The sequence below is a fragment of the Argopecten irradians genome, chromosome 2, assembly GCF_041381155.1.
Source record: "Argopecten irradians isolate NY chromosome 2, Ai_NY, whole genome shotgun sequence".
Taxonomy (NCBI): domain Eukaryota; kingdom Metazoa; phylum Mollusca; class Bivalvia; order Pectinida; family Pectinidae; genus Argopecten; species Argopecten irradians.
This window is the reverse complement of record NC_091135.1, coordinates 23,906,287-23,919,685: the sequence shown is the minus strand read 5'-3', so window position 1 is coordinate 23,919,685 and position 13,399 is coordinate 23,906,287. Positions and strand designations below refer to the sequence as shown.

Genomic DNA, 13,399 nt, shown 5'->3' with positions numbered 1-13,399 from the left:
CACAAATAATGTCTACATTCTCCTTCAGCGACATAATACATTTATTTAACCCATATGATAAGATTAATATTTCTTTACACAAGAAACCTTGACAACACAAAGAGTTTACCAGGTTTAGTGCGATTGGTTTAATGTCCCACAACCAGTGTTATTTTAAGGATGAATCAGGTTTAGGAGGTACTTGGAGTAAAACCACCGGTCTAATGTCAGTATCTGGCAAATGCCCCACATGGGATTCCAACTTGCAACCTATAGGTGAAAACTTGTCAGACTTCTTGACCATTTGGCCACCGTCGCCCAGATTTTATCAGCTAAACATCAGTTCAGTTCAATTATTTGTTTCTTTGAACAGCATGGATCATCATCATTTCAAACTCATGAACCTTGTGATAAGAAATGTTGAGTGTTGTTTACAAGTGCCACCTACCTGTTTGTGGACCTTGGTCAGCTGTTCTAGATTGTTCTCCAGGAAGGAGATCTTCTGTTTCTGGGCAGCATTACCACCGACATCTTCTTCTTCGTCTTCCTCCTTTTTATTGGCCGACTGTAATAATCACACAAACAGATTTAATAACATTCTACTGAAGTTACTACAGCTGAAATGTACAACTTTAACATACACATATTAGCAATACCTATATTATGTATTGTTTCTATTTCTCAATGAGACAAATACTCAAGTGATATCCTTAACCAATTACCTCATCAGATAAACAGAGTAATTACAATACAACCTTTTATATATCTGTAAGATGTTTTACATTTATATAGCACCATGCCTTTTTTCAACCAATGATATTTTCCTGTGTCATCATTCTTGTGCAGATACACACGTAATTTATAAATTTACTAAGTAAGCATTTCATATATTTTTTTTTCTTTAAATTAAATATTTCAATAGATTAATTAAATTATAGAAACAAATCATGCACTAAACTACTTTTGATTTCAAAAGAAAGAAATGATAAAGAAAACAGGAAAAACATTCGGGAAATAATAGTTTGACAACTCATAATAATCGAATGGACAATTTCACTGATCATTGAAATGGCATTTAAATGACAAAATATGTAAACAAAGGTTGTATTCAGCAATATACTTAATTGGTTTCGACTGAAATAGGATTGTAGAATATGAACTTTAAATAAGTTTTGATCTAGTTAGGGCATACCTAAATATCTTTACATTACCATACTCAGGAAATAATTATAAATAACTCAAAAATATAAAGTATAGTTTTAAGATCAGAACTAATACATGTAATTAAATAAAGATATGAAGCAGTTTTCCACAGATAAACAATAAATATGTACATAAAAAGGTATATATGATCCACCAAGTCAAACTGAAGGAAGAGCAGTGTACAGAGATGTAACTCATCCAGGTTCAAATCTACAAATATATAATATATAATATCTATAATAAATATCTACAAATACAAATGTACCTATCAAATTAAGTATATCTATCAATCATACCTATCAAATTAAGTATACTATCAATCATAAAAATTACCTATCAAATTAAGTATATCTATCAATCATACAAATGAACCTATCAAATTAAGTATATCTATCAATCATACAAATGTACCTATCAAATTAAGTATATCTATCAATCATTACAAATGTACCTATCAAATTAAGTATATATATATCAATCATCATACAAATGTACCTATCAAATTAAGTATATCTATCAATCATACAAATGTACCTATCAAATTAAGTATATCTATCAATCATACAAATGTACCTATCAAATTAAGTATATCTATCAATCATACAAATGTACCTATCAAATTAAGTATATCTATCAATCATACAAATGAACCTATCAAATTAAGTATATCTATCAATCATACAAATGAACCTATCAAATTAAGTATATCTATCAATTCTTGCTGATTAAATCATGTTTTGAAAGGTAAGATTTAGTATGATGTAAGTCACTCAAGGTAAGGGAGGGGGATGGACTTCAAGAAATATAACAGGAGATTCATAAAAGTAACTGAACTTAACAGGACACGGGAAAATATCTTCAGGTAAATTCAAGTCGATTTCAGGTGAAATTTTTCTATTCAAATTTGCAGGATAGACAAACAAAGATGAATCAGGAAACACACTGCCAGTACTGCGGTCCCAGGAAGGCAAAAACATAGAAATTAAGTATCCAACATACAAACAAGTTTATCTGATTTTCAAATGAAGTAAACAAAATACATTTCTTAGGTCTTCCAGAACTAAAATAATTTCTTCTAAACAAAATACATTTCTTAGGTCTTCCAGAACTAAAATAATTTCTTCTAAACAAAATACATTTCTTAGGTCTTCAAGAACTAAAATAATTTTTTCTAAACAAAATACATTTCTTAGGTCTTCCAGAACTAAAATAATTTCTTCTAAACAAAATACATTTCTTAGGTCTTCCAGAACTAAAATATTTTGTTCTAAACAAAATACATTTCTTAGGTCTTCCAGAACTAAAATAATTACTTCTAATAAAGGTTTCTGTAAGGAGATAGCTTAAATTCTCCAATATACATGATGAGAATGAATACAGACTGTGGTCTTTTAAGGTAGACAAAATATTTCTTAAGATTTCTAAAGATTTCTTGGTCAGCCTGGCTCTCATGCTCTCCAAGTATAAAATGTACTATTCCATCAATTAGGCTCCACAAATGGGGTATAATATGTCATCCAAATAAGCTTGACATCTGACCTAAGTAATTTGGTTTTACCTACATACACATTAGCTGTATTTATAAAGTAGCTAAGACTCAGAGGAGTTACATCTCTGCGTGAAGGAGCAACCAGACAACACCTAGGGGAGGAGGAGAAGTTGTGGGTTGTACCTCGTCAATCAGAGCGTCCCAGCCCGTTACCACAGTGTTGTTGTTTTTACCCACCTTCTTAACCCGAGTCTGCAGGTCCTGTACAAACAGCTTACGGAGGTTGTGTAGGGTCTGCAGCTCCTTGGCCTGACAAACACAACAGGCTTATAAACTCCATATGTCAAATAAAATCATTTACTCAAGTACTGACTGCTGTGAATTAATTATAGACAATAAATATTTAATACCCTGAAGTGTTCATTATTTAATTTAATTTGATCATATTTAGTTAAAATTGTGAAAATGTTGAACCTCGTATATAACCAGCTATACATTATCTTTCATTGTCACCAGAGAAAAGCAAACTTCCTCTTTCTATAAGTTATAAAATGACCAATGGTCAGTTGAGCCCAGCTCTGACCACATACCACTGTTTCCTCCAGACCCTTGAGGTCCTGTTTAGCCTGTTCGCGGCGGTCGAGTTGGAGGGATAACTCAGCAAGCTTCGCAGACTTCTCTGATTCTTCCTGTTTCAACTTGTCATAGTCAGACTGTAGTTTGTCAAGGGCCAGCACCACTTTTTGGTTTGTACTGAAAATAATAATGAAAATTATAAATACATCAATTTTGATTAGAAAATGATCATATACTGATGACATATTGCTTCCTTTATTCCACAACTACAATTTATAGACATCTCTAAATGCTGAACATTTTCAATTCTTTAGATTAGCTAGTTAAATTATAAATCGTAAAATGTATAAATAAACTTTCATCCATAGCCAATCAGAAATATCTTGGATAATAAAAATGTATTCCTAAAATGGAAATATCTGAAAGTAGGACCATTGGAATAAATATGACTGGTGTAATGGAGATAACTTACTCCTTGAGGGTCTCAATCAGAGTTTGTTTATCTGTAATTTCGTCACGGAGAGAGTTGAGTTGCTTCTGGTGCTGAGCTCTGTGTTTCTCCAACTGTTTCTCCAAGGCATCCTTCATATCATTCATAGACTGAACTCTGTCAGAGGCCTCCTTCTCCTTCTGGGAGGCCGTGCTGGACGCCATACGCTCTGTAATCACACAATGCCAATAATTCAATATGGTGTCTCATATCATCACGGAATTTGTTGAATTTGAAACTTAATGAAGACCAGAAATCTCTTTTAATATAAAACTCCCCATGAAATTGTGAGATGGCAGGACAAAATGCTACAAAATTATTTAAAGTGATACCTAGGTTCTTTTTATACTCCTATCTGAAGCGAAAGAAAACATGTACCTTGTAATCTTTATTAGGGCCTTACCTGGGTACTTGTGGGGCAAGTCATTGTCATTTTGGTTTTAACCTAAGGATTTAAGGACTGTGTAATCCTTTTTATGGCCTTACCTGAAGCTTTAAGAGCTGAGTAATCATCATTTAGAGTATCCACTTGTTCCTCAAGTTGCCGTTTCTTGAGGTCCATGTCACGAATTGTCTCGTTAAGAGAGCTCATCTTAGCCTCGTGTTGAGTGATAAGCAGCCTGCAGTCTGAGAGCTCCTTCTCTGTAATCTCAAGCTTCTTCTGGTTTTCTGTATGGTTGGCTTCTAAATTCTCAGTGCGAGACACAAGGGTCTTTACTTCAGACTTCATCTTACTGATGTATAGTCGGGCTACAGTAAACTCCTCCTCCAGTTTCTCCGATGAGGAAATGTTAGGCTGAGTAAGGAAAATGTATAATTACATCCCTGTCACAGATTCTCCTTTACTGTTTCAAAACGTATCAATCTATAACCTGTTTAGATTCACTTTGAATTTAAATGATCATTTTAATAGTGAGCATTCTATGTAGGATACAAATCAAGTGGGTTTATTTCTTTATATCTGTCTGACTATGATTTTTGTGAACTTTTCAAGGTATTCCTCCTATCCAAATTGTTTTAGATTGTGAAACACTGATAAAGCTAAACCAGTTTCCTTTCAGAATTTATCCCACACCTGCCAATGTTTGATTCCTTCATTAATTCAATGTTTGATATAATTTTTACTAAACTCCTGCTAACCTTGGACTCGGCAGTGTTTCCCCCTACAATCGTTCCAATGTCTCCCAGATCCTTCAGGAGACTTGCCATCATCTCGGCGACACGTTTCTTCTGATGTAAGGACGAGTCCCTCTGGCTGTCAAGTTCTGTCTGAAGACTGTTCACCTGGCTCTGAAAGAAACATTTAATTTCAAATCAAATTACAAACTAACAAAACTTGCATGTGAGTAGCAATCATTACACAATCTGTTTTTACTGAAGTGAAGACACTAACATTATACTATATAGAATGAAAATGTTATCCCAAAACCATATATTACTGTCATGAAAGTAAGTTCTGTACTCACAAAATTGAATGTATTGATATGAATCAGTCAACTATCAGACAATGAAGAAATTGTTTTGCTAAAGTATGGACCAAAACTATACTAAATACATCATTTCCATGAGAGTTATACCCAAACTTACCCCCAAACTAGATATTCTTCATTCAATTTTAAATCTCTGAAAAAATTCTAACCTGATTAGCACTCATTTCCTCTAGAAGAGTCTCGTACTCCTTGGACTTGAGTTCAACCTCCTGTGATTTCTGGTCATAGTTCATGGCTAGCTCCTCAAGAGCCTGAAGAACTTCCTTCACCTCATCCTTGGCTGAGTCGTTGTCGGCCTGGATACGAGACATATCTACCTGTAGCATATCCATGTCACGCTTGCCGACCGCGATCAGCTCCTCCTGTTCAAGCATCTGCTCCTTCAGCCGCTCAATCAACTGTGACTGGTTGTTTATCTCGTCATCCTGAAAAATGAGTTTTATTTCAGGTGTGAAATCAGGCATACCGGTACATTGAAAGGAATTCAGTTTCTAAATCAAACTTACACACCAGAAGCTAAAGACATAAATATGATCTTACTAGTTAAGAAACAAGCAATTCAGCATTTTGAAATCTTATTTCTTTAACAGAGAGTTTTGACTAGAGATTCATTTTCTGACGACTTAAAAGTTTATCCGAAATTCATCAACAGATGTTTTTTCAGTTTGTCTTAAGTTGATAGGGATCATGTAGATACTGTGTAGCTGGCTATTTTTGTGGCGATGATAATTTCTTCTTTTTTTTGTAGGGCATTCCTATGATTGCAAAGAAATTTTCCACAAAATATTTCAGATGAAATCACCAAGTTTCTACCAGCTGTACACAGTGATGTCTTACCCATAAATTGAGTGTGATTAAAAAGTAAGTGACAATGGTCTAAAACAGAATGAGCAAATGGTTACAGTATTTGATTTATTTGTTTAATGTCTTATTAAGGAGTGCCAGGTCTAGAAAAACAATCATAAACAATCAACCTTTATCAAAGTCCACAAGGTTGTACACATGGTGTCTATCTTAATTTAAATCTGAAAACTAAAATAAGTCAGAAATTATAAGAAAATGAACAGACATTGGATGATCTAGTATAGTATTTCGATTTAATATTTACACTTATAACGCTTAGAAGTAGTATAAAAATATATAGCTTAAGACTAAGACAAAAAAGTCTACAAAATTAATACAAGCAAAGTTGATAATTTTACGTTCAATTCAAATATTATGACAAGTATGATTTTTTTCCCTGAAGTATGCCACTGTTTTATACACCATTCTGCAGCAGCATGACAACAATTAACAGTTACTGATTTGCTGATCACCTACCAGTTGAGTTGATTTACCTGAGATTTATCTGTGATCTTGCACTGAGAACAATTCTGAGATAGACTATAACTCCCTATCAACACACCTTAACCCATATGAAAACATCCCACCCATCCGACCTAGAGTTGGTGTTCGGGGACGACCCCCTAATACTAACCTTATCGTCTAGCTGCTGGTACAGTTTCAGTCGTTCTGCCTCAAAATGAGCCTTGTCTGCCTCGTTGGTACTGGAGGACATAAACTTTGCGGCAATGTCATTCTTTTGTTCTTTTGGCTCGGCCTCCTGGAGGGACGTAGTGCTAGCCTTCATGTCAAACTGTTCATCCTGGGACACATTCTGGCCTACACAGATAATAACATCCATAAACATATTATGGTTTGTCACATAACCTGCCTGTTAACCAGATTTCACCTATATACATTAGTGTATGATGATCACTGCAATGCCATGATATAAATAATAACGTAATCTCAGGAATTCAAGATTGGCAAGACACCAGAAAATGACTGAGCAACAAACTAATGGCTCTTTTCATCATGCCCTGGCTTCAAATTAATTCTTCCAAATGTAGGGTTTATCAAGTGTATTAAATACATTTTACAAGATTTTATGAAAGTATTCATTTCCTCAACAACAGTCACACATCTGAAGCTCAGTCACAAACTTGCATAAAATACCTAAAATCTTACCTGACCGCCACATCTGCAGCTCAGCCTCAAATTTAGCGAGGACACCCTTAAGTCTGGCATTTCTCTCCTTCTCTTTCTCATATCTCCTCTTCCATTCCTCAGCAGTCAGCTCCTCGTTCACTGACACAACATTCTTGATGGTCTTGGCTCTGTAACAGATATTGTTTACTCATAAGTATTTATTTTCAACATTTTTTCCTATTGGATTCTTCATCTTTGCTATCTAAGATGTAACAAATTTTTAACTCTTTATCTTTCTATCTAAGATGTAACAAATCTAAGTATTATCTATGTACTCATACTATGAATTTTTACCTATCAAGATTTATAAAAGATGACTATTGTCAATTATGATTAAAGTTTATAAGGAAGTATCTCCAAAGATGTTCGTTCGTTAGAACCGTCTTTTACTGTATATATATATACTCTCTCTACATAAAAACATAATACTATATATTATTATTTCTTAAAGATGATATTCACTTCACTGTACACCAAGAGCTGAGATGATAAAGACACAGCCACCACTGACCTTTGACCAAACAGAAGTGTAGATTTAGTTTCCGCCTCATTGTAGGACGCTGGTGAACAACAGATGATGACTGTAGTACGGGCGTTACCTCCCAAACTCTCCTGGAGGATCCTAGTCAGTTTACTGTCACGGTATGGTACATGGCTTTTCTGTATATATCAAAACATATGTATATAGAAATGCAACTACAAACAGATTCCAGTAAAATTTGTAGATACTCCCCTAAATTTTTGCAGGTAGGTGGGTTGTTCATAGAAATTTTCAGTCATATTTGGTACATATTTGACACAAACATATATATATGATTATATTAACTGTCACGGTATGGTACGTGGTTTTTCTGTACATATCAAAACATATGTATGATTGTATTAACTGTCACGGTATGGTACATGGTTTTTCTGTACATATCAAAACATACATATGATTATATTAACTGTCACGGTATGGTATGTGGCTTTTCTGTACATATCAAAACATATGTATGATTGTATTAACTGTCACGGTACGGTACATGGTTTTTCTGTACATATCAAAACATATCTATGATTATATTAACTGTCACGGTATGGTACATGGCTTTTCTGTACATATCAAAACATATGTATGATTATATTAACTGTCACGGTATGGTACATGGCTTTTCTGTACATATCAAAACATATGTATGATTGTATTAACTGTCACGGTATGGTACATGGCTTTTCTGTACATATCAAAACATATGTATGATTGTATTAACTGTCACGGTATGGTACATGGCTTTTCTGTACATATCAAAACATATGTATGATTGTATTAACTGTCACGGTATGGTACGTGGCTTTTCTGTACATATCAAAACATATGTATGATTGTATTAACTGTCACGGTACGGTACGTGGCTTTTTCTGTACATATCAAAACATATGTATGATTATATTAACTGTCACGGTACGGTACGTGGCTTTTCTGTACATATCAAAACATATGTATGATTATATCAACTGTCACGGTATGGTACGTGGCTTTTCTGTACATATCAAAACATATGTATGATTATATTAACTGTCACGGTATGGTACGTGGCTTTTCTGTACATATCAAAACATATGTATGATTATATTAACTGTCACGGTATGGTTCATGGTTTTTCTGTACATATCAAAACATATGTATGATTATATTAACTGTCACGGTATGGTACATGGTTTTTCTGTACATATCAAAACATATGTATGATTATATTAACTGTCACGGTATGGTTCATGGCTTTTCTGTACATATCAAAACATATGTATGATTATATTAACTGTCACGGTATGGTACATGGCTTTTCTGTACATATCAAAACAAATGTATGATTATATTAACTGTCACGGTATGGTACATGGCTTTTCTGTACATATCAAAACATATGTATGATTATATTAACTGTCACGGTATGGTACATGGCTTTTCTGTACATATCAAAACATATGTATGATTATATTAACTGTCACGGTATGGTACATGGCTTTTCTGTACATATCAAAACATATGTATGATTGTATTAACTGTCACGGTATGGTACGTGGCTTTTCTGTACATATCAAAACATAGGTATGATTGTATTAACTGTCACGGTATGGTACATGGCTTTTCTGTACATATCAAAACATATGTATGATTATATTAACTGTCACGGTATGGTACATGGTTTTTCTGTACATATCAAAACATATGTATGATTATATTAACTGTCACGGTATGGTACATGGTTTTTCTGTACATATCAAAACATATGTATGATTATATTAACTGTCACGGTATGGTACATGGCTTTTCTGTACATATCAAAACATATGTATGATTGTATTAACTGTCACGGTACGGTACGTGGCTTTTCTGTACATATCAAAACATATGTATGATTATATTAACTGTCACGGTACGGTACGTGGCTTTTCTGTACATATCAAAACATATGTATGATTATATCAACTGTCACGGTATGGTACGTGGCTTTTCTGTACATATCAAAACATATGTATGATTATATTAACTGTCACGGTATGGTACGTGGCTTTTCTGTACATATCAAAACATATGTATGATTGTATTAACTGTCATGGTATGGTTCATGGCTTTTCTGTACATATCAAAACATATGTATGATTATATTAACTGTCACGGTATGGTACGTGGCTTTTCTGTACATATCAAAACATATGTATGATTGTATTAACTGTCACGGTATGGTTCATGGCTTTTCTGTACATATCAAAACATATGTATGATTATATTAACTGTCACGGTATGGTACGTGGCTTTTCTGTACATATCAAAACATATGTATGATTATATTAACTGTCACGGTATGGTACGTGGCTTTCTGTATATATCAAAACATATGTATGATTATATCAACTGTCACTGTACAGTACGTGGCTTTTCTGTACATATCAAAACATATGTATGATTTGTTAACTGTCACAGTATGGTACATGGTTTTTTCTGTACATATCAAAACATATGTATGATTGTATTAACTGTCACGGTACGGTACGTGGCTTTTCTGTACATATCAAAACATAGGTATGATTATATTAACTGTCATGGTATGGTACATGGTTTTTCTGTACATATCAAAAGATATGTATGATTATATCAACTGTCACGGTATGGTACGTGGCTTTTCTGTACATATCAAAACATAGGTATGATTATATTAACTGTCATGGTATGGTACATGGTTTTTCTGTACATATCAAAAGATATGTATGATTATATCAACTGTCACGGTATGGTACGTGGCTTTTCTGTACATATCAAAACATAGGTATGATTGTATTAGCTGTCACGGTATGGTACATGGTTTTTCTGTACATATCAAAAGATATGTATGATTGTATTAACTGTCATGGTATGGTACATGGTTTTTCTGTACATATGTATGATTATATTAACTGTCATGGTATGGTACATGGCTTTTCTGTACATATCAAAACATAGGTATGATTATATTAACTGTCATGGTATGGTACATGGCTTTTCTGTACATATCAAAACATAGGTATGATTATATTAACTGTCATGGTATGGTACATGGTTTTTCTGTACATATCAAAACATATGTATGATTGTATTAACTGTCACGGTACGGTACATGGTTTTTCTGTACATATCAAAACATGGTATGAATACATTCACTGTCACTGCATGAAGCAGGAATTTTCTGTATATATAGCTTTCCTGTTGAAACCATAACATATAAAATATAAAATAAATAAAATATAAAATACAACTTGTCTACATCAAATGTCATTGGGGTCACCATATTTGGCCGGTATAAACAGGTTTCCAGACTATACAGGTTTTAACTAGAATAATTATAATTAAGAATGGTATTCAAGTATGCACGTGTGCTGTATTACTTCTGTACAGTACGAACCTGTTCATCAGCCAACGCGGCAATCACGTTACCCAGAGCTGACAAGGACTTGTTGATGTTCTTAGCCTCGTCTAATACGGCTCCCTCTGCTCCGGTCTTACTGACCTGTAAATTCATCATATATATCAATGTCACAATAGCATTCAAGATTGTTTATTTTTTATATAAATAATATATCCAGATCAGTTATACCAAGTCCATAAAGCTTCAAGTCAATTTTTATTTTTACAATGCATCTTTATTCATTTGGTTCCTTTATTTTTTTTCTTATTTCTTTTAATTCTAATGACTGGTGAGATCCATAAAGTTCAATTGACATTTAATGCATAATTTATGATTGAAATATAGTTCCCTCATTGTTAACAAACCATTTCTTACCTTTTCACTACCAGCGAGATCGACCAGGTACAATTTGCCATTAAGTTGTTTTTGGTTCTCTAGATGTTCTTGTTTTACGTTGATCAGGAACACACTGTGACTTCTGGAGCTGTGTTCGTTCATATCTAAAATCAGAGACATTCCACATTGAACAGTTTATTTCCTTTGTAAAGCTTCATCAAGCTTATTTTATTGTTCAATCTGCAGGTGATTAATTCTCTGGGTGGTTAATGTTACGGCTAACTTTGGTGGTATACTCAGGAACATGTCCATCTCACAAAAACTATGCACTTGCTAAGTAAACGTTTTACAAATACATATAGATTGACCTTTTAATATTCTGTGTTTGCACATTACAGAGTTAACTCCCTTGTGGGCAGGTATCCATTGTGATGTCATGATATTGTGAGTGAAATTCACATCATTTTCTCTTAAAAGTATGACGTTACTCTCGCAAACACAAGACGTCACAATCAATACCTACCCGCAAGCACAGATAACTCTATATATAATATGCAAATACAGAATATAGTCCAGACTACAACGTGAATAGTAAGACTGCCTGACATTTGTAACATGAATCAACCAGTATACAGCTCCCAATCTAGCTACATGAAGATATGAGATACAGAGAAACTGAATTTATAGTCTAAACAACTAATGTATGACTTACTGGTCACAGCTACATGGCGATTTGATTTGCCCTCATCAATAGCTTCCATCACCTCATCTGGACTTGACACAAATCTTTCTGTTGCGCCCTGTCACAAAAACATTATCTCATTTTTATATAGGTGATCTTAGAGCAATGATAGCTTCAATTAATCAAATACTCTAAATGATATTGAAATTTATTCACTATTTCCTGCAATACATACAACACAATGCAACCTTTCTTGACAAGTAGTCAAACCAGCCTTAGCGACCACCTCTGTATAATTATAAGGACCATGCATCTGCTTAATAAGACAACTTTCTCAAGGTCCCAAATAGTCAATTTCAACACTACTTGCCCTGTGTATAAGTCCACATGGCTATATATAAATACCATTTATTTTTGGTCGAATCATCTTACAGTATCCCAGTTTTTTTAAACAATAACGACCTATAACGACATATTTTAAAAATTATTTTGTTGCTATCAATTTTCAAAATTATGTCCCCGGTAGACAATAAAGTCTAGAAGTGAGACAGGGGTTTGTTATAAATTATATGTCAGCTTACCTTGACAAAGGGCACTCTGTTCTTATCTTCATGTACAGCCAAGTTGGTCTTGGAAACTGTAGGAGGACAAAAATTTCATTACCCATTATCATTATGCAACTTTTTTATAGTTTAGCTAATTTTATGTCAAGAAAAGATGATGATCATTACATCAATGTTTTCTAAACAACATTTTTGTTTTGTTTTGGGAATATAGAATTTACATGTAACATGATATCTTTTCCATAAACTAGACATAGCAATGATCATTTTAAATGTAAAATGATCTTTAATTTAAAAATTCTTAGGTCAATATCCACTTATATTATCATAGCTAAATGTTACACTTTTATGTATATTTCAAAAATTAATTAATTTCTATAACAATTCATATTATGTACTGTTATCGTAGCGAACTTTGTACTTACTGTCCAACAGATCCCTGATCTTGTCCATATAAATCTCAAAGTAAGATACCTGTAATTTACAATATCCCATTTATTCTATTACAACATTTTTAAGACAAACTTTTCTAATCAATCTATTGTAATTTCCTGTATGCCTGCAAGAGGCAACAGAATAGTGCATTGATGGACTTTTCTTGGATACCTGCTTTATATAATTACCACTTTCTTAC

The 13,399-nt window shown here is 33.5% G+C and overlaps 1 protein-coding gene across 1 annotated transcript in view; it reads right to left on the bottom strand.

Annotated features, from left to right (window-relative positions):
* Nucleotides 1-13,399, bottom strand: part of LOC138314875 (kinesin heavy chain-like) — a 35,952-nt gene that overhangs the window by 9,997 nt on the left and 12,556 nt on the right. Inside the window, exons 5-19 of the mRNA XM_069255470.1 lie at nt 13,191-13,239; nt 12,784-12,839; nt 12,233-12,320; nt 11,560-11,684; nt 11,182-11,286; nt 7,770-7,918; nt 7,238-7,386; nt 6,705-6,889; nt 5,377-5,652; nt 4,878-5,027; nt 4,224-4,533; nt 3,720-3,906; nt 3,262-3,424; nt 2,909-2,980; nt 428-544 (exon numbers count right to left, since the gene is read on the bottom strand). Of these exons, the coding sequence (XP_069111571.1) occupies nt 428-544; nt 2,909-2,980; nt 3,262-3,424; nt 3,720-3,906; nt 4,224-4,533; nt 4,878-5,027; nt 5,377-5,652; nt 6,705-6,889; nt 7,238-7,386; nt 7,770-7,918; nt 11,182-11,286; nt 11,560-11,684; nt 12,233-12,320; nt 12,784-12,839; nt 13,191-13,239 (2,181 nt within the window). The remainder of the gene's footprint in view (nt 1-427; nt 545-2,908; nt 2,981-3,261; nt 3,425-3,719; nt 3,907-4,223; nt 4,534-4,877; nt 5,028-5,376; nt 5,653-6,704; nt 6,890-7,237; nt 7,387-7,769; nt 7,919-11,181; nt 11,287-11,559; nt 11,685-12,232; nt 12,321-12,783; nt 12,840-13,190; nt 13,240-13,399) is intronic.